The 22,342-nt window shown below is 47.9% G+C and overlaps 1 protein-coding gene across 1 annotated transcript; it reads right to left on the reverse strand.

Moving 5' to 3' along the window:
* Positions 1 to 959: 959 nt before the first annotated feature.
* Positions 960 to 17,352, reverse strand: PRDM13 (PR/SET domain 13; the record flags this gene model as incomplete). The annotated part of the gene is made up of 4 exons (XM_079971649.1): positions 17,099 to 17,352; positions 13,774 to 13,905; positions 13,548 to 13,668; positions 960 to 2,686 (listed from the first exon to the last, which is right to left on the reverse strand). The coding sequence occupies exons 1-4, from the start codon at positions 17,240 to 17,242 to the stop codon at positions 960 to 962; spliced, it is 2,124 nt and encodes a 707-aa protein (XP_079827775.1). The 5' UTR covers positions 17,243 to 17,352.
* Between the last annotated feature and the right edge of the window lie 4,990 nt (positions 17,353 to 22,342).

The following is a 22,342-nucleotide window of genomic DNA, read 5'->3' on the forward strand; positions in this document are numbered from 1 at the left end:
TTAGAGTGGGGAACCTCAGATATTCCTAACCTGTTCCTCCGTCCTTTGATCTCTGCGCGGACTTTTTCTTTGATCTTAAAACTGATAATCTTAGGTTGCCGCTCCTCACTTCCTGTCACCTGCTCACTTATCTTTGAGACCTGTTGGAGAAAGGTCATCTTGGATCTACCTGTGGGATGTATCATCACTGAAGCAGTCAAACACAACATTTCCTGTTGCCTAGAGTGGACACACAGGGGAATGTTGCTCCCCCTGTGTGTGACCAACATTCCCACACACTACCTCTGCTGTCAACAAAGACCGCGCATGGCTCTTTGTATCTCCCACTTAGCCAGGACAAGGAATCTTTCCTACCCAAGTTGACAGAATACTCAGATTCCCTGCATCATCTAGACCAGAAGATTATTGTTTGACATAAATTCCCGTCGAGGTACCTGAAGGAATTCACATTGGTGGAGGCCGTTCTTACACATGCGCACTGGGCAGGTCAGTGTCACTGCGCTCGGTAGGAATTACGCTGCACTTCTGAACATACCGGTTACACTGCGTGTATAGCTGGGCTAGCCAACGTGACGCCCTCTAGATGCTGCTCTACCGCCCCAGGGCCATGGCCAATGGTGAAGGATGCTGGGAACTGTAGTCCAAAAACATGTGGAGGGCGCCACGTTGGCTACCCGTGGTGTACAGCTTAGCAGCCCCCGCGGGCTGGAAGGGGGTCGAGGGAAAGGACAGAAATGATTTGAAATCTTATGCGGGCATGCCTTAAAACGAGCCGCTGTTGTGTTGAAGCAACACTGTCCTGTTCCTAGGGGAAGAAGGGAGACTCTAGGGGTCGTTTTCTTAGTCAAGGAGCGAGTGAATCAGCAGAGCTGGTGGAGAGGAAACTGCGGCGGCGGCGGCGGCAGCTTTGGCAGCGCCGTTCCCCAAGCCCACCCCTACCTATCCGCCACCCCCTATTCCTATTGCTGCTCCTTGGCCCGGCAGCCTCCGCCTCCGCCTCCGCTGCTGCTGCCGCCCGTGTCTTGGTCGCTCTGATCGTCCGTGAAGCAGACGTCGACGTCGCTCTCGTTGTCAGTCTTTGGCTCCTGCAGCTCCGGGCGCGCGTACCCGGCGGCGTCGGCGCCGTTCCTGTCCTCCGCGCCGCCGGCGCCGCCCTTGGGCAAGCTCTGGCCCGGGTGCCGCGACTTGACGTGCCTCTCCAGGTCCCGGCGCCGGACCAGCACTTTGCCGCAGAACTCGCAGCGGTAGGGCGTGTTGCCCTCGGCGTGCAGGCGGATGTGCTTGTTGAGGTTGCTGGGGTCCCCGAAGGGGCGCAAGCACACCTTGCACTTAAGCGGCTTGTAGCCGGTGTGAGTCCGCATGTGGATCTTCAGGCCGTACTTGCGCGAGTACAGCTTGCCGCAGTACAGGCACAAGTGGCCCGTCTTGGGCTTGCCGCCTGCCGGGCCCGACGACACCGAGGGCTGCAAGCTCTCCAAGCGCCCGCGGCTCTTTTCGGCCGCCGCGATCTCCGACAGCTGCTGCGTGTGCATGGCGATCTCGCGGTCGATGCTGGCCAGGGAGCCCAGCTCCGACGGGTTCAGGCCCGCGGCCGCCGCAGCCGCTGCAGCCGCCGCCGCCGCGGCCCCGTTGAAATAGGACACGGACTCCGGGTACTTGAGGAGGTTGCCAAAGTGCAGCTTGAGCGGGTAGTAAGGGGCGCTGTAGAGCAGCTCGCCGTTGTAGACGGTGAAAGGCATGAAGGGCGGGAGGCTGCACTCCGCCGACGCGGAGAAGGGCTTGAGCCCGTCGAAGGGTGGCAGGGCGGCGGCGAAGCGCTCCAGATGGAGCCCGCTGGGGAGAGGCGGGTAGCGGGCGGAGGCGGGCGGCGACAGGCTTGCGTGGAGACCCCTCTCGACGTGCTTGAAGGCGGACGTCTCCTCGAAGTGCGAGAGCAGCGGGAAGCCTCGGGTGCCCCCCGAATAAGCCAAGCCCGCCGCCGCCGCCGCCGCCGCCGCTGAGGGAGGCGGCGCGGTGGCCGCGTGGCACTTGGCGTGGTGGTGGTGGTGATGGTGGTGGTGAGGCTGGGGCGTGTGGTGCTGCTGCTGCGCGTGGCCGTGGGGGCTGCTGCCCACGCCCAGGGGGCCTTCGCCGCTGGAGCGGCCGGGCTTGAGGCTCCCCAAGAGCTTGCTGAAGCCGCTGGCCTTGCCCTCTTCCCGGAAAGAAGAGGCCGGTGGAGAAGAGTCCGCCTGGTTCGCTTTGGCCAGGCCGGCGGGCTTGAAGGCGGACCTCGCCCCGGGGTAGAAGGACAGCCCGTTGCTGCCGCCGCCGCTTCCCAGCAAGCCCAGGAACTGCCCCGGACCCCGTCCCGTCGAGCTGACGCTCATGTCCAAGGCCCTCTCCTGCTCCTCTTTGGCCGCCGCCTTGCGCCCCCCGCCGCCGCCGCCCGCCTTGGCCACTGGCGGCGAGCCCGAGGATTCCCGCTTGATGCTCTCCCGGGAGCCGCCGGCGCAGTGGGTCCTTAAGGACGCCGGCGCGGCCGCGGGCTTCAGCGACAGGCTGAACAGGTCCGAAGGCCGGGCGTGCTCCGGCGAGCCCAGGAAGCTGCGGCCGTTGTTCAGCACGCAGTGGAAGTGGACGTGCGCCTTGAGGCTGTTGGGGTACTTGAAGGTCCGCCAGCAGTACCAGCAGATGTAGCGCTCTTCGCCTAGCAGAGGGAAAGCAAAGCAGGGAGACGTTAACTAGGCAAACACGTAGAAACCCCGACTAAGCTCTTCGTGCCTGGGAATGTGAAACCTGGATCTGAAATATTATATGTTCAACTGTGAAAGTGAGAAATGCTTGAAGCAGACGCTACTAATCTCGCGCCTTCTAGACGTCCAACTCCCGCCAGCCCTCAAAGCTTTGTGATGATGGGAGCCGTAGTTGAGTCACCTGTTAACCACCACCACCACCCCCATTTGAAGGCTAGGTCAGCGTGGAGGCAACTTGAGAACTGCTTGCTAATGTCCCAATATTTAATTACTGCAAACCCATTACGGAAACAGATGCTGTCCGTGCAGCATTATCCATAATTTGGAGTGTTGTTTAAACGTGGAATTTGATTCAGATTTTGTTGGAATACACATAATGTCTCTCGGTTTGTTTGTTTTTTTAATGTGAAGTCGTGTGGCATTCATACTTCACAGCTATTATAATATTATTATAATTTATTGAATTTGTTCGTCACTTTATCTTGCCCTGGGCAACCCACTTGCCAGTTCTGCACTGCCAACTAGCAATGTGGAGAACACTCTGCCCATAATTAAACACTGTAGTTACTTGTCTTTCATAAATTCACTTACGTTCTTTTTTTTTAAAAAAAAAAAGTTCATCCATATGCTTCTAGCAAAGACCAGCATTGGGGCATATCAAGTCCATTCATGCACATATCAACTCCCCACCCTTCTTCCCAAACATGAGGAGATGAAAGCGGGCTACATCAGGCCACAGTCACATAGCAAGCATCTCTCTCAGCCTCTGCTGAGGTCCCCTCCAGTGCATTCCAGCCAACCATGTTCGGATGGATGACCATTATCATTTATCCAAGTCGGTAGTGCCTGGGTAGTCATTTCATTATTGCACTTGGGAAATTGCTTTACGCCAGGTCAGACTGTTGGTCCGTCTACGTCAGTGCTGTCCACATTGACTGACAGCAGCAGCTCTCCAAGGTGTCTTGGAGATGCTGGGGGTCGAATCTGGAACCTCCTGCGTGCAAAGCAGTTGCTCTCAGACGTGTGGGAGCGGCGAAGTTGGCTTTATTGCGCTGACATTCAAGGCAGAGAACCAGATTCTGGGGTGATTCCGGGTTTAGTGGTAGAGCACGCGCTTCACGTGCAAAAAGGTCCTATAGGTTCAATTCCCTGGGATCTCAAGGAAATGTTCGTGCCTGAAGCCGTGGACAGCCAAGACAAGTCCACATAGATAAGTATAAAGGTAGATGGAGCAAATGTCTGTAGAATGGATTTCGACACTAGGAGAGAATATATTGTTTAGTTATTTAATAATGTGGGTTGCCATGTTTTGAAGAGCAAAAACAGGGACACTATTGCCGATTTATACTTTTACCTATGAATCGTTATAACGACTCTCATTTTACATACTCATGAAAAAGAGGGCGTGTCCTGGAAAAAGGGGACATCTGACAACTCTATCTTTCCTTGCTCCCGTGAGATCAGCAGAGTACCATGCTTTGCGCCTTAAACTTGGAAGCTTAGACGAGCTTGATTTAACGTTCTAGAAAGAATAACTTAAAATACTTCAACGTCTGACTCGGCCTAAGACCGCATGCAGGGTACACAACCTGCACTGCGCCTCTGATATTGTAGTGGAACCCTGCGTAACTATTAACAATCCGTTGCATCCCATATCTTGTTTATGTTCACAACTCCGCGAAGCTGAGAGGACTCCACTTAAATAAATAACTGCACAGATTTGTGAATCAAAAGCCCAACACTAGGCCATGGCAACTCTCAGGAAGGAATGTGGTTACAAGATGGCCACTAGTCGGAACCTCTCAGGGTTAGAACATCAAATCAGAGCTAACACCTACCAAACACCCTGGCATAGTCTCAAGAACAGGAAGCCATAGTGGATGGCTTTTCGGAACGCGTTAGGAGGGAGTGAGGTTGATAAATAACGAGAGCCTTTCCCTGCAGTGAAAACTGTGCATGTGGACTTGGAAGTAAGTCCTACTGGGTTCAAATGGACTTTGGCAAGTGTGAGAATTAGGGTTGCAACCATAAAATTGCAGGCTTTGAACTGACCTTAAGTTTGGAGCCCAGCGCTAACTTACTACAGAGAATTCTGTTGCCACCTACAACGAGAAGTTTCCAGGGTGAATGATTTGAGAACTGCATTCTGCTTCATTGTCTGGCAAAGTCAACTTACTTGGATTTAAGCCAGTTCAGCAGCAGAGACGTTAGCGGAACTAAACCCATTTCATTCATATTTAAACACTCCATCTCTTAACTAGACTGTGATTTGGAGTTCTCATTCTTTTACCTCCGTGGAAAACCGACGATCACTTAAATGTGGATGCGCCTGCTTCAGGCGGCAATCCCAAAGTTATAGGAAGTTATCGAAACTCAACAAGACTTAATTCTGAATAGGCGTGTGTATAGGGTTACACTATCAGTCAGTAGTCCCTTGTTTTTCTCATTTCCCGTCCAAGTTACTATAGACTTGTGACTTTAATACGAGTGTGTGAGTAGCATTAGAAAAGTCATTATAAGTAATTTATCGGATTAGCAGCCTTCTTACATGAGTGTTTATGCACAAGGATTTACTTTTCAGTAAGCGTGCTTACCATTAAAGCCGTGGACTGCTGTGACTATCCCCTACTCGCCTTTGGAGCCCACACTTCGGGTAACATAGAAAGGGCTCGCTATCCCATTTGCCCAGAGAGCAGGTAAGGAGTGCCAAAGATGCGCTCCGAGGGCACCTGAGGCCAACACCTTGTTGAAGCTGATCTGGTATGGGGCTGGACATTGCTGGAAGGGAGACTGCTTGGGTTCAATGAAGAAAGAAAGGTGATATATGAATGTAAGATATAAGGAAGGAGGGGTAGAAGCGCATGGCTCAGCGGTTAGAGCACCTGCCTTGCATGCGGAATGTCCCAAGGTTCGAGCTCCGGCATGTCGAGGTAGGGCTGTGAGAGACTCCCTGTCTAAAACCTGGAGAGCCGCTGCCAATTTGTGTAGACCTAGAAAGACCAATCGGGTCTGATTCAGTCGAAGGCCCTTCCCTCTATTTTTCCATAGTACATGCGTGTATGGCTGGAATCAATCTCAGAATGTGATTGTAAAAAACGAGCGAGCTAGGAGTTGTTTGAGATTAGTTTTTTTAAAACAAAAGATGTATGGCTGTGGGATATGAATCCTAAACTGCTAGTGCCTTTCTCTGTTGAGTACTGAGAGAGGAGGGAGGAGGGAGGTAGAGAGTTGAGTAAAAAGCAGTGCAAAGGCAGAGGGCCACAAATGCGCTCTGGCTGGGCTGCCTTTGGACTCCACGAGGAATGAAAAGCGCGCAGCTGTTGCCTTAACGCCTGTGTCCGGCGGCCCATCTGTTGACGTTTGCAGAATAGGTGCCGTATGTCAGGGAGCTGACGCAAGGAAACAAAGGCCAATCTAATGATCATGAGCCTCCCATTACCAGGCGAGACAATATCCTATATGTATGGGCCATACGTAATTGCTCCTTTCAGAATACAGTGCCCTTTGTGCCCCCGATCCTTAAACGCTTGGCGTTTCCTAAGGCGGAACAAACCGACGGGGCGACTTCGTGCTCCTGCGATACGCACGTCCCCTTCTTTCGATACTTTGTGGAGACGGTGGGGCCATTGCAGCAGAACACGGAGGTTTTGCACCGGAGGATTCACCAGCAAGGGTTAAATGAAGCGACCAGCGCTTCAAAGCTATAGAGACTCGTAAAAGAGGTGGCATTTCCGAATGCAAAAAGAAAAGCCCCACAGGAATTCGATGGTGGGGGGTGGGGGGTGGGCCGGAATATGAAATAGTGAACAAGCAAATCGCTTAGAGGGAAAGACAGATAGTGAAGAGCCTGACTGAGGCAAAGAATGAAAGATAATGTATAGCTTGTGGAATCTATATTCGATCATCTTTCTTCTACATGTGGTTCTAAAAGTTGAAATACAGACATATAATAAACGCCACACCTAGATACAGATATATTACTCTCAATAACATAGGAGCAGTCCTGCTGGACCAGGGCAAAAGCCCGCCTAATCCTGCATCCTGTTCTTGCAGTGGCCAATCAGATGCCAATGTACTTTCCTTCCTTCCTTTCTTCCTTCCCTCCCTTTTTTATGGGTTCAAAAGAACTAAGCTTCCATGCTCTCTGACCGTAGGGCATCCTGAGGCTAATGGCACCTGGGGTCCAACCACACCGGGTTACCTTGTAAGTTTATACGTCAATAAGATTTGTGATCTAGTTACAGATAGGTAGCCGTGTTGGTCTGCCATAGTCAAAACAAATTTAAAAAATTCCTTCCAGTAGCACCTTAAAGACCAACTAAGTTAGTTCTTGGTATGAGCTTTCGTGTGCATGCACACTTCTTCAGAACGTGTGCTTCAGAATGTGTTCTTCAGAAGAAGTGTGCATGCACACGAAAGCTCATACCAAGAACTAACTTAGTTGGTCTTTAAGGTGCTACTGGAAGGAATTTTTTTAATTTCTGATCTATGCATTAGTTGGCCATCTCAGCGAAATAATTGTGAATGTCCCTGGCTGCTTAATAAAGACGGCCATGGGCTACGGTTCCTGTGTTTAGTGGCGGTGGTGGTGCTTGACCGATAGGATTCCAGCGATAGGATTCCGTCGCTGGTTAACGCGAAACTGGCGTGTAGGAAAGGATGCCCAAGAAGGCATAGCAGGCGCTAGGTCTCGATCCTGCTGGAATAAGCAAGCCAATGGGTCTTTTAAAAGTTCAAGAATCAACCAGCGTGGAACTGTTCATTAACTGCAGAGAAAACTAAAGTCTTTCTGTTCAGTGATAGCTCCCTCCCAGCCTGAGTGTAAGCAGTTGCAAGCATCCTACGGCCTTACACTGGAAAGGCAGATAACCCGGTTGCAAGGAAAGAATGAATGATAAAACTTTACGAATTTAAGTCTACAGTCCTAAACACATCGGATTATAGGACCTACATCTCAGCATAAACGTGCATGGTTAGGATGGCGCTGTTAACAAGCTTAACTGAGTAGCTTTCTCCGGCTGGCGAGCTCGTCAAAGGCTGCGCTCTCCAATTATCTTTGTTTGCAAACACTAACGATCCCTAAACCCAGACTGCTGGCTTCTGTCCTCCTCTCCCTCCCCCCCCCCCCAATTCTCGATTCACATTATGCTGCTAAGAGCCTCGTTTACTCAATCTATGACTAAATGGAGCGAGTCAAACACTTTTGTGAAACTAAAAGTGCCACCCTCTTTACAGTTCCACTTGCTTGACAACTGTTTTTGTCTCAGGGTTTGTGTTGCCGTTTTAGGATTGAATGAAAGTCTACTCGAGAAAGTTAAAAATAATTTTAGCGGAACTGGAGAAGCTGAGCATAAGAATTGGTTTGGCACGGCAGTACTAAGTAAGGCTGGTTTTGTTTGTTTGTTTGTTTGTTTATTTGTTTGTTTGTTTGTTTTTCAAGAGGGGCTCCTGTTCCTGTAGCAGCTGCAAAAAGAATTCAGCAGACGCACGCAGGCGATACGGGATGATGGTGAACAAAAGTTCGCCTATTGAATGTCTCGCGCAGTTCGCAACTCTCCAGAAGCAAATCGTGTTGATTTCGCCAGACTTCAGTTCCCTACACATTTTAGATTATCCAGGAAGAAAGAATCTCTGACTAGAGACTCGCTGAATCGGCTTTTAATATCTAAATCCTTCCCCGCAAAAAGTCGTGGTTCAAGTTGCTTCCTATTGCGTTAGTCCTTATGTATTATAATTTCGTATGAAGGGTTTAGTAATTGCCAGAAGCTTAGAAATTGCTAAAATGCAGTGTTGGGAAAGAAAATGCTGACTAGCAGAAGTTTTCGAATCCTTAATAAGTTTGTGTCACTTGAAATCTATAACACTTACTTGGGATTAAGCGTATTTAGTTAGGGTCACAGGCCACAGCAGTAACGGGATGCTAATTTTAGACCTGGCCAATATCCGACGGACTTTCTTATTTATTATGGACTCTAAACACAGAGACGGGGAAGGGAGATGGGAAAGACGGCTTCGTCCCCTTCATGATCGTTGTTTTTATATTGAAAAGACATGCTTCCGAAAGGTGTACAGTTTTGGGAAAGTGGGCGTCAAAGTAACACCTTCACGTACAGCAAATCCCATCTTAAATCCCGGATTTTCCCAGTTAAAGAAGGAATAGTGAGAGCCCATGCATCTCCAAACTTTGTTGGACTACAGAATAGGGTTGAGAGAAGTGGAGTTCAACAACATCTGGAGGGCCACAGATTCCCCCCTCCTCCCACGCCTGAGATAAAGGATCTCAGGTAGCAGGGCTAGGGAAGACACTTGCCAAGGAGAGGAAACAATATTGTGCTAGGCAGAGCCAATCATTGGACTCACTCTAAAACAGCTTTAGGTGCTACTGGAACCCCTAAATTATGTGCCCGTGAATTTGCCTCCTATTGATTTCAAGCCATGGAAAGCAGAACACAAAGTGCCAAAATGTGACCCGTTGATTCTCTTTACACCTTATTAGATAATGTATCTGCTAATATATGTTGCAGGGTGATAAGTTAACAAAAGTATTTTAAAAAGTCGTTGCAGTATGGTCAGTGTACATGACCATATCATAAAAATATGGGACCATAATGTCTCAAAATGATGTCCAGTACAGAACAAGAAATCAGAGGAAAGGGAAAGGCTATAGCTCAATGGCAGAGCATCCACTTTGCATGCAGAAGGTTCCAAATTCAATCACCAGCATAGCCAAGTAGGGCAGGTAGAACCCCTGAATAGTTGCTGCTAGTCAGTGTTGACAGTGAAGCCAGTCCAAACCAGATGGACCAATGGTCTGACTCATTATGAGGCAGCTTCCTATGGAGTGCAAACTTGTGCCTGTTTATTCAGAAGTAAGTCCCAAGCTAGGATGTTCAATTGGGCTTACTTCCTCCTGTGTGTTTAGGATTGCAGCCCACCATAGCTGGTTTGTTTACTTATTTTTTTTCTTTGGGGGTAGAAAATACTGAACAATTGTTGTTGTTGTTGTTGTTGTTTGAATTTATATACCACCCTATACCCAGGGGTCTAGATGGAAAAATAGTCTGATAAGGCAGCTTCACAGTCTTTTCAGTGGTGGCCCCCTGATTGTGGAATACTCTCTGGTGCCATAATTATCAACTTTTAGGTTCCAGGCAAATATGTGCATGTTCACCCAGGTACCTAGCTCTTAACTGGGGTCATATGGATATATATATATATATATATATATATATATATATATATATACTGCCCTTAATCCAAGGATCACAGGGCGGTTTACAATATAAAAACACACAAATATATACCATAACAACAAACAAAAACAATAACACCCCCATAGTTAAAAAGGCCATAGATTGTTTAATAAGTCAAAGGCCAATGACAGCCTAGCCAGTACTGGTGTTCATCTTGTAGCATGTTGGGGTAAGATTTGGCCTTCTTATGTTATTGCAGGATGGTACTTTTAGTCAATTAATATTCTTTTATCTTTTTTGATGTATTTTAATGCATTATGCATGCTTTTATAATTGTAGGCCACTTTGAGACTTTTTGTAGTAAGCGACGAATCATTGCAACTATAATCATCATCCTAGCTATAGATATTAATGCCTGTGAGGCAAAAGTTCTCCTTTCTGTGCACCATCTGTGATCTTTTGCAGGAGATTTATAAATTTCCCATTGAGACCAGTAGATCTTACCATTTGTCTGGGATATAAAGCCTCTTATACATATTTGTGATGTGAAATGGGCAATCAGATCAGTTATTCATTGATAACTTTTTTGAGGAGTTTTCTTGCATTAGGATAGTTCTCCTATATTGAAACTATTTTTTTCTGATTCAGTAATTCCTGTCTGCTAGTATTGGAGTAGGGTGGGGTCCTATTTCTTCCTCTAGTGTTTTTGGCTTGCTCCTAAATTCACTTTCCCTGAAGTACTTGGATTTAAAACAATTGACTTTCTCTCTTTCACCCTTCTCATGTAGTAAGGAGGATTATACCACACATAGGTGCAGAAAGCAATAACATGCGTGGTTATGTTAAACGGTCCCCTGTAGCTGCCTTTTACATTTATATTACTTGCACTTTTGAAGAAGGGTCCTTGGAATGACAAGTTTCATTCCCTCTCACCACGCAGCCCAATCCTATACATTGCAACTCAGAAGCAGCTGCTCTGAGTTCAAAGGGCTTCCTCCCAAGCATGTGCAGGATCTACAAAATTATTCATCTAAGTATTCTGCAAACCCAAACCTGCAAAGTCCACAATCCTTTTAAACACAGTGGGGTTTACTTCTGATTAAACATGCATGGGTTGGGCCTGAGTGCAAGTTAAAGTCTGTTAGGGCTATGTGGGCCAATCCATATACAGTGGTACCTCGGGTTAAGTACTTAATTCGTTCCGGACGTCTGTTCTTAACCTGAAACTGCTCTTAACCTGAAGCACCACTTTAGCTAATGGGGCCTCCTGCTGCTGCTGTGCCACCAGAGCCCGATTTCTGTTCTCATCCTGAAGCAAAGTTCTTAACCTGAAGCACTATTTCTGGGTTAGAAAAGTCTGTAACCTGAAGCGTATGTAACCTGAAGCGTATGTAACCCGAGGTACCACTGTAACTGAAAATTGGATTTTACGCAGCTCTTCTCCTTGACCCATTTATTCTGCTAAACCTCTTGGGTTTGGTCCCAGTTACACTGCCTCGGATTGCGCCGAGCTGTTTTAAATCTAAGTCAACGGTGTAGAACTTGCACTCTGTGGTGGAAATAACCTCCACCGGAATCAATGGACACCAGTTCTAGCTGAAGCCTTTCGGAATGGCTGTTTGATGACTTAACAGCTAACACTCCAGTTTCATTAATTCGCTGTGCAATTCTAAACACGTCCCATCGCGTTCCTGGGACGTTGCTGAAAAGATAAAAGCGTGATCAGGACTGCAGCCAGAATCTCGTGATAGGTTCCATCACCAAGAAATGCTGCTGAATCCGTACAGCCTCTGTATTTTAACAGGATTAAGTTTCCTCTTTGTTTTAACATATTATCTCCTAAAGCTCACTAATCTACAGATAAAGGCCCACCGGCATTACGGATCCACAAGTCACTGAATCCGAGAGGCCGAGTAGCTCCATGCACTTCCCTGCCTCAGAATCAACGAGTCTTAAACCAAAGTCCTTCCCGCCACCGGATATATATAGCAAGAGTACACAAAGCGTTAACTTGGACAAGAAGCTGTGGACGCTCATTACCAGAGTGAAAAGGAGAACGAATGGATTGACTGAAAACACTATTCTTAAAAAAAAAAAAAAAGTAGATGGAACAAAAATCCATTTCAAAATACAGTGGTACCTCGGGTTAAGTACTTAATTCGTTCCGGAGGTCCGTTCTTAACCTGAAACTGTTCTTAAACTGAAGCACCACTTTAGCTAATGGGGCTTCCTGCTGCCGCTGCGCCGCCGGAGCACGATTTCTGTTCTCATCCTGAAGAAGGGTTAGCGGAGTCTGTAACCTGAAGCGTATGTAACCCGAGGTACCACTGTATAAACTACAGCTCCATAACTATGATTGGGCGGGTTGGGGAAAGAAATCTAGCGGGCCGAGTTCTCCTCTAGCACTTAGAACTCTGAGAAGATCTAGTGGCATTTGTTTCTTTTGTAGTCCCTTCAAGAATTCCCAAGATTTCTGAACAGCGCTGGAGGTGTCCTCACGTATGTCAGCGCGCATACTTTCCCGCTTTAAATGGATTATACTGTCACTTCGAATAAGAACGGGATCCGGAGGTTACGAGAAAAGCCGGAGAGGGAGATGCAAGGCAGATGCAAGGCAAAGCACAAAAGCAGAAGGAAAGCCATCTAGGCCTTTAGAACCAGCGAGCCTCTTTTAGCACTGGCAGGGGCAAAATCCAAAACTGTCGTATTGTAAGGAGAAGAATGTCGGTGTGGCAGGGCGCCCACTGGGTAAGGTGCAGAGGGAATCGGTGCACATGCAGGAAAGGCTGAGCAGGAACAGGGTCCAAACTCCCTTCTAGCACGGTCTAAATTCGTAGCTCAATAACTATTCCAATGAAAGGTCAACCGCATTGGGAAGACGGTATCTGGAGTAAATATTTTTGTTTGACCTACTTAAGCTACTTTTATCTTAGCTCTAAGCTGTGGTCCAATACTGCCTTTTTGTTGCAATCAGGTCCACAATCCTGGTTCAGCCGTATTTAAGCCTTCCCCACTTCTTTCACCAAGTACTTGGCATGACTGGGGTTCTTCTTGCACATCAGCCCTCAATCTTACTTACTTGAGAGTAAGCCCCATTAACTTCATTGAGGCTTCTCTCCGAGTGAGCATGCTGAGCAGCATGTATTTGCAAACATGTCTCATATAGATCCAGCACCACAAACGAACAGCTCGTTTGATCTTTTTAAAAACAACCACCACTGTTTACACTGGGATTTACTTCCAAGTTTGTGACAAGTTTATTAATTGCCCCGTAGTTTGGTTTTTAGAGTTTAGAAGAAGGTATAAGACCGACCTACTGAATGACACCCGCACACAAATTTATTAGCCAGTGTTGACTTTAACAGAGCTTACTTTCAAGTTCATTCCGCCTAAACTGTATTAAGTACTCGATGGTCTGCGGCTCAGCTGATATCTTCCGTCTCGCTTTAAGTTCAAATAGAAGAATCTGGGGGTTGAAATCCCAAACTTACTGGTGGGTAAATCCCATTGAACTCAGCGGGGCTTACAGCAAAACTCTCACTGTAACGCGTAGTTAGTTGAGCAGCGCTGTGGGGAGGCTCTTCCTCCTTGCGCAAGTCGCTGGCCAAGGTGCTGTACGTACCTTTCTCGTCGTGCGTCGGAGTAGCCGTGGTGGGGATATCAAACCACTGAGCCAAGGAGCTGGAATACCACACGGTCAGCTCCTCTCCCGGCTGGACGTCTCGCAGCGCCCGGTAGAAAATCTAGGAGAACAGAAAGAGGCCGTCAAGGGACCAGACAGCAAAGCCAATCTATCCAGCCCTGAGACAGAAAGGCTCATAGAGCTGAGTTAAGGAGGCTGTAGGTACCTGTCCGCCCGGTAGATCTGCAATAGCTTCCAAAGTCTGTTCTTGCGAGTGCCTGGCAGCCCGGATTAACCCTATCCACTCCACAGCAGAGCCCCCGGCTTCGTCGACCAGTTCCCCTCTCAGCATCCGCACCTGGAACATAGGACAGCAGAGGCTGTCATTTATACCGCCAGTCAGTTCAGGGTCCTTGCTTTATTTAGCCAGAACAACATTCGCTGGTACTGAGCAGCTCCACAGACAAAAAGACCGCTAATGTTACATCCCTGTCCCCCCCACACCATAACCTATTAAAATAATTTATTTGTCTAATTTCTCTCCGTGTTTGATCGTTTCCATGAGAAGCGGATCCCACAATCAAGAGAGAGAGAGGTGAACCAGTGCGCAGCTCGATCCTAGTCGGAGGCAGCAGCCAGGAGACGAGTTACAGGGCTAACCAAATGCAGCCATTGCTGCACTAATCCGGAACGAGGCAAAGGTCTCCTAGCAAACGGTTTGAGGATGGACACCTTCTTATTTTATAAGCGACTGGTTCTGTGGAATTGGAACGTACATGCTTACTCGGTAGCAAATCCTCACTGCGTTCAAGGGCTCTTACTCCCAAGTAGACGTTCATAGGATTGCAGCCGTAACTCCACTCTTTCATTTGGTTCTCCTTTATTTCATTTGAAAAGTGCTTCTAAGTAAGTATGTTTAGGCTTTATTGTCTTGGGGGAGATTTAAATCCTCTTAAATCCAGGTGGGTCGAAGTTGGGGAGTTTAGATCGATGTGACTGCTACATGTATATATAGTCTTTAGGATCAATGTGCAAATTAACTTAGATAGCAGTCGATTGTTAGACTTAGCCAGAGCTGTGGACCAGGTTGTCCTTCGGGTTTGAATCGACGTGTGTCGGCTTCACTGCCATGTACCGTAATTGCAGCTACCAAGGGAGCGGGTGGCGCTGTGGTCTAAACCTCTGAGCCTCTTGGGCTTGCTGATCTGAAGGTCTGCGGTTCGAATCCGTGAGCTCCTGTTGCTCTGTCCCAGCATCTGCCAATCTAGCAGTTCAAAAGCACAAGAGTGCAAGTAGATAAATAGGTACCGCTGCAGCGGGAAGGTAAATGGCGTTTACGTGCGCTCTGGCTTCCGTCACGTGTTTCGTTGCGCCAGTAGTGATTTAGTCATGCTGGCCACATGACCCGGAAAGCTGTCTGTGGACAAATGCAGGCTCCCTTAGCCTGAAAAGCCAGATGAGCGCCGCATCCCATAACCGCTAACCGTCCAGGGGTCCTTTACCTTTACCTTAATTGCAGCTACCAATAAAGGGACACCTCCACTCGATGCCATGTCATTCCGAAGTGAGACAAGTGAGATAAGTGCGTAAGTTGCCCTGAGGTCAGTGATCCCCATACGCCCTATATAAACTCTTTAAACAATCCCTCTTAGTTGGGAAAAGAGCCTTCTTCAAACTCTGTTCCGCTTCTTGTCACTTTCCCTGACCTATAGGGCTGCAGCCTGCAAAGACGAAGGGGAACATATTTAAGAACCATAGTTATTAAATTTCCTACTTCGATGGGGAAATGGCTACACCTAGTTTCAAGGCTCCAAGCCTCTGTAGGGCAATTAATTAACGAATAATCTAATAAGAAATAATAAAAAAGGATGAGAGCAAAAGAGGAAGAGGACAGGAGCAACTCTGTTGAGCCTCGGAGTCTTGTCTCATCCTTCATAATCTGCTTGGTCATACACAGAGAGCGAGCAAATGAGGGGCTACCTCTTTGAATGACCAGGCAATAAAAGTCACTGTAACAAAGGCAGCCTAAAGGGAGCAACCAACGGAGCCAGATGAGAAATAAATTTGAAGGGGCTGGCAGAGCGTTTAAAAACAATTAAAGGGCATTCAGAATCCGAGCGGAACGTACGACAAACCTCTGCGCTTTGGGGAAGAAAGGAGACAACGTTGCCTTCTGCTAAGCTCATCCGAGGGGATGCTCGAAGGCTGCAATCCACACACACAAACAAATCTTTCTTATTTGGGGTTCCTTTTGGAGACTTCTCTGTAAAGCACTCCAAAGCAGTGATCAACATTTGGAGCCAGCTGGGAAATCAGGTCGGTTGCTCCGATCCTCTTTTACTTGGTCAATGTTTCTTATGGACTGAAATCCTCTTTAAAAGCAAAACAAAACAACAATGACGGTGACTGTGGCGAGCCCGCGAGAATTTCGGCGTTAAAAGGGTGCTTCATAAATTGGATCATTCCAGACATGGGGTCTGTGGGGGGACTGTTTTCATCTCTTATCTTTGCATTAATTTGGGTTCTGCACAGATGCCTGTGGGGAAAGCTTACAATTGCCCCCCTTGCACTTCATGGCCTTAAGGCCCCAGCATTCCCTAAACAAACAAACATCGACGCGCTCTTGTGCGCGTGTGTGCATCTGTCACCTTCAAGCAGGTGATGAGACGGACTCTAGTCCAGGAAAGCTTAAGCCACAATAAATCCGCAAGTCTTTAAGGAGCCGCAAGACTGTGGATTTCGCTCCCACAAACTTCCACCATCCAGCCACCCTTCTTGAAATCTCAACTGCAGGCCGCTTTTGTTTCGGGCGAGGTTTTTCTGCGGTTTTTTTATCCTGCATGAGAGGCAAATCTCACCTGCTGGCGTTAGGAACCTTTAGATTTCGTTTCACTTAACTGTTATTTTGCCTCTTCCACTTTAAGGTTAAAAAAGAACCTTGAAACAGAAGGTAAACATAGTACATTCAATAAAAGAAACTGGCATCGCAGGCAACAGGGGTCGAGCTACCAGTTAATTCATTCATTATTATTTTATTTCGTGTTGTGAATATATATCCGATTTCGTATCCACCACTCTGGTATCAGGGTGGAGGATCAGCCGGAGCAAACTATTTACCTTGATTTACCCGGATTTGATTTCCTAGAATTCGGGGTGCGGGGGCACCAGTAAGTCTGTTGACCCGCCGCTGTCTCGTTTTTCCAGCTTCCCCCTCCCCATCTACGTCCAATCCAGCAGGGTTCAACACAGTCCCCCCCCCATCCCCGCAAATAAGTCATCTAAAGTCAGAAATCTCCCCCGAAAGGCCAGGAAGAGGTCTGAAAGAGAGGCGGTTGCCCATCCCCGCAGCCTCTTGGCTTCGTGAAGATCCGAAGAGCAGAGATGCTTCGTGTGGACACCCAAACCCGTTTATGAACGGAGGAGGAGGACAGAGAAATAACTTTGCTGCGGAAACATTCCCTCGCAAGGATGCGCGCCAGCCCCTCGGACACTTCCCCTCTTTCCCCCACCCTCCCTCCACAGTGCTTTCCGCCAAGGTGCGGGAGCAATACCTTTTTCTTGGGTCCCGGCTCCCTGCGATCGGACAAGTACTTGCCCAGTTTGAAGGTGCCGGACACCGGACCCAGGCGCAGGCCAGCCGGGATGCAGCTCTCCGCGGTAACGCTGAGCGCCGGCGGACCCCGGCTGCTTTGCATCGCTGCCTCCGGGTTACAGACGCGGCGATCGGGAAAGGCGCCCAGGACTCTCTTCGAGTGACAGAAGGGAGAGAGGGAGGCAGAAAGAGGGAGAGAGGCAGAGGCAGGCAGCGAGGAGGGCTGAGCCGCACCGGCGTTATCTCCGCCCGCAAAGTGACGCGGCCGACGGTGCGCGCCGCCTTTTCAATTGCCACACGAGGGCTCTCCCCTCGGCCCGCCGGTGCTCCAGGGCGCCGGGTTGGGGCGATGAGAGAGTGTGGCTCTTGCAGCAGCTGCCGAGTCCCACCCGAGAGGGTCACATGGAGATTTTCCCTAACCCACCCCCCACCCGCCACATCCACCAACCTCTCTCTCTCTCTCTCCCCACCCACCCCAACGCATAATCAAGGGCTTTTTTGAATGGGGCAGCCAACAATGGCCCCGGCGACCTTCCCATTCCTAAAAATCCAATTTGTCAAGGGCAAAGAAAAGGCGCTGGTGAATCAAAGGTCTGGAGGGACCATTAATCCTCAGCATGGGGGATTGTCCCCGAGACAGTTACGATATTTTAAGTGACAAATCCACTGTATAATTTCTCCATAAATTTTACTTCCTTCGATTGTTCCCCGACAAACCAGTTTTGGAAAAGAAGGGAGTGTTTTAAGTCTACTTGGCTGAGCCTTTTGTCAGCCAGGAGACTTCAAAGATTTTTAATTCTCTTTCCTTGGGCTGGATTGTAAAGGCGATTAAACAAAGAGATTAGGGGGGGATGTTTGGAGGACTTGTTAACTTCTATTGATTCCTGGCGTGTGCCATACAGAAATTGGGCAGGTACTTGATGGGAAAACACCAGAAAATACCTACACTTTAAAAAAGAGGGGGGACGGGGACGCTGCCATATTACCAATTCAGTGGGTTGGTTGGAGCCCAGAAATCCCTTTGCAACAACGGCTTGGTTCCTCAACTCTCATTTTTCTCCTGCTTTTAACTGCGTAAAACAGAGAAATCCTCGCCCTGAGTTGAAAGCACCAAGCTTCGCGTTTGGAAGTTCTCTAGAAATAGTTTTATTTGGCTTATCGAAGGGAGCGCCTTGTATTGGGCGAAAAAGGCGCACGAGCGCACAAAACAATACACAGGGGAAGTTCATGCAGGAGTCTCGCGGAACGGATCCGTTTTTCAATCCCTGGATCCATTCTCCGACCCCGATATAGGTCGCTAAGCTACAAAGATTGTTGTGGTCCGGTTCTTTTTTTTTTTAACTTTCAATAGGAAAGTAGCACTCACATTCCAACAGGCCTAGAACAAAACGCAACCCATGTGCTCTATGAGATTTCCAAAGACGGACAAGAATTTATTTAAGAAATCCAGAAGAGAGGGGGAATGATGAGGAGTGGGGACGAAATAATCCGAATACGTACTTGTTCGTGTCCATATTTATTCACTGGGTGAAGATAAAACATCTCAGAGGAAAGGCAGAGAGGATGGACGGAAGAAATAAGCCAAAACTCGTAAAATACTTATCTGCAAGGAGATACTTTGATCATTGAGATTGGATTTGATATAAATACGGCTACAGCTGCAATCCTATGCACACACTAGCTGAGGCCCACTAAATAAAGGGGATTACCTCTGCGGAGGATTGAGTCGCAGGGCTACTATGGGGGAGAGGGTGCTGGCTTGCTAGATTTAGTTTCTTAGAGGAAAGTCATGTTGAAATGAGAGGCGACAGCTTTCGAGTCAGGATGAGGCCATCACAAACAGGGTGGCAGAATGCACGTGGTCATCGTACTATTTCACCGGTTTCTGCATTGGGGGGAAAGAGAATCTTTTGCTCAAGCTATGCAGAGACCCACTGACATTAACAAAATGTGTAAGTATGAGCAAGAATCATGAGACTTCATAACTGACCAGGAATTGGTCCTCCAGTAACAAGAATCGATTCAAGAAAATGACAAAAGCCGATAACTTAAAACCCAGAGCGGGGAAATGATTGCAAAGTTCCAGCAAAGTCTTAGCCCACCGAAATAAATGGAACGCACTTCCTCGAGTGTTTAGGCTGGAGGGGCCAGAGTTTACTGCCTTCCCTTAAAGTTTTCATAACGGGAACGGAAGGTGTGTGGTCTGTTTCTGTGCAAATTTACTTCGATGCAGTCCCATTAAATCCAATGGGGACTTACTACCCATATCTATGAGCATAATGTTGTAGCCTTGGAAGGCAACCCTACACATGCTTCTAAAGAAGTGGGGTCCATTGTCTGCCCAGTTAAGTATTCTTATAGGGTTACAGACTGGATCATTAATTTGCTACTTACTAGCTTCTTCCACGCTTCTTTAGTAATGGGAATAGATTCCAAAGAGTTTTCTTTTCCCACACAAGCGGTAAATTTGCAGACTGTCACCTAGCCCACTCGCACAGTTTGTAGCGAGATGCACGTTGCTTTAAGCACCACGACAAACAGGCACAGAGATCTACACCCGAGGCCTTGGATAGACTGTACCAAATCCACAGTCAGATGATGAAGCCGGAGCATACGAATTGATTCAGATCATTAGCCCATCTAGTTCGGTATTTTCCAGGGCCGGCCCACCCATGAGGCAAGGTGAGGAGACCACTTCGGGTGGCAGGATCCACAGGGGCAGCAGATCCCTATTTAGATCTTAAGTCCCGCCTCCCCTTGTCCCTGATGTAGGTTCTTCACTTTCTCCTTCCCTGGCGGGGATGGAAAGTGTCATTTTGTAGTTCGTCTCAGGTGCCAACATGTCTTGGAACAGCTGTGGTATTTTCTACTGCTCTCCTAGCCCTACCTTGAGATGCTAGGAGCTGAACCTGGGACCTTCTAGATGAAAAGCAGATCCTCTGTCACTTTCCCTATTTGGAGTCAAGCTCAATACAGCCTAAGTACAACACATTTGATAAAGCAATGACGCCTTGCAGGCTGGTGGTTACACATTCACTGGAAGGTAGGTCCAAATGAAATGAATGGAACTTACTTTCAAGTAGCATTTTGATCAGGGCATTATTCCCTTTAAATGCAAAGGAAGAGACACGGCACTTTTACAGCACACTGGTTTCCATTACAGCATTAAAAACATGCATTTATTTATGCCCCTCTCCTCCTCCACCCCCTCGAAATCATTGGAACCTAAAACATGACTGGATCGTACTCTGATGGCCTTACACACAATTAAGTCTACAGCCCTAAACCTATTTATTCGGGAGTAAGTCGAATTTATTCAGCTCAGTCGAACTCATTTCGGCCTACCGCCTGGGTTGTCGGACGGTAATCCTGTGCACGCTTACTTGGGAGTAAGCCAAATGAATTCAGTGGAATATACTTCCGTGTAAATATGGATAACCTTCAACTATCTATTGATTTCAGCAGAATGTCACCCGACCAGAATTTAAATCAGCTCATGTTCTGCTGCTTCCTGAAACTCTTTATGGATCGGACAACTTTAACAGCGCGATCCTCTGCATGTTTACCTAGAAGTCAGTTACACTGAGTTCGACGAGTCCTACTCCTTGCTAGGAAGTGTGCTCCGAATTGCTGTCTAAGCCTGGCTCTAACTCTCTGCAGTTAATGAAAACATTAACGTGACACTTCATTTGTGCAGGTTCTATTCAGCTCCGTAGCTTTCATTCATCTCCGCCTAGCACTCGGAAGCTGAAGCTGACTTTCATGCAAATCCACTCGTTTGTCCTATATTTACATCAGAAATATTTCCTAAGCATTTACGTAACAGAAACGCATGGTAGTTTGCCCAAGGTAAAAATCAATAAAGGTTTCCTTGTAGAAACTCACAGAGGCTTTGTGAAGTGTAAGTAATTTACAACACAATCCCTGACTCAGAAGTAAGCCCCATTAAGTTTAATGGAGCTTACTCCTAGCCAAATGGTGTAGAGGTGCAACTTCGGGGGCCGTATAAGGAAGAGTTGAGTTCTGCTTAGGTTTATATCTGAATTTCAAGAATACTTCCTTTCATGCAATGTGATGAGAACCCCAGTAAAAGATCCCCAGGGATTTTCCTATGGATGCTGTGCCTCTACACCAAGGGTAACTAACGCTACCAATGGATTTCAGCCCTCATCATCCCCAGACAGCATGGTCAACAATCGGGGGTGTATGGAAGTTGTAGTCCCGGTTGGCTATCTGTAGCCCTTCAGATATTGCTGGACTACAATGCCCCGTCACCCCTGGTCGTTGGCTCTGCAGGCTGTGGCTAGTGGATGTCAGAACCCAACATCTGGAGGGCCACAGGTTCCCCACCCCTGCTCTGAAATGTGGGGTTGAAGGCACACACGACAGCCACAATCCTATCGGTGCTCACTTGGAAGCAAGCTCCATTGAGCTCATTTGGGCTTGCTTCTGAGGAAACGCCCACCGGATCAGGTTGCTCCGCCAACAGCTACCTAGATATCTCAATGAAGTCGGAGCAAATGACCAGAAGAGGAAATTGGTCTGGCACCAATAAATTAACATTGAAGTAGACCCTAGTGAATGAAGTAAATCCTAACGCTTTCCAAGGCATAGGAGTCGGTGTCCAACAACATCTGGCGAGGCACAAGTTATCGACCCCTGTTTGACTTGCATTTAGTGGGCTGGAAAACCTAAAGGCATTTCAGGAACTGGGCGCTAAAAATTATGTCAGAATAACATTGCGTGATGTGTTGGAAGGTGCAGCTACAAGATTCCTTGATGCCCCGGGAATGACACGGCTGTCCTTCTGGGATGGAGATGCTTCCAAGGAAGGACTAGACTGCTTTACAACCCCAAATCCATGTCACTCGCCCTCCATTGAATAGGACTTAAGTAGTATTGACAAATCCAGTTTCCGGAAATCATAGAATTGTAGAGTTGGAGGGGACCACGAGGATCATCTAGTCCAGCTCCCTACAGAGCAGGAATATTTTGCCCAGCCTGGATCTCGAGCAGGCGACCCTGAGATTAAGAGTCTCAGATAGTATGGGCTATCAAAAGTGTCTTTCACAGAGTACAAGCCCATTCATGTTGACTCGGTAGTAAGTTCCACGTTGTCGCATGGATCTTTCTCCCTAGTAAATGTGTTTGTGGAGTGAAGCCTTCCAGCGCAATTCTATATACGACCAGTTAGAAGGAGATC

Source organism: Podarcis cretensis, assembly GCF_951804945.1.
Source record: "Podarcis cretensis genome assembly, chromosome: 3".
NCBI lineage: Eukaryota > Metazoa > Chordata > Lepidosauria > Squamata > Lacertidae > Podarcis > Podarcis cretensis.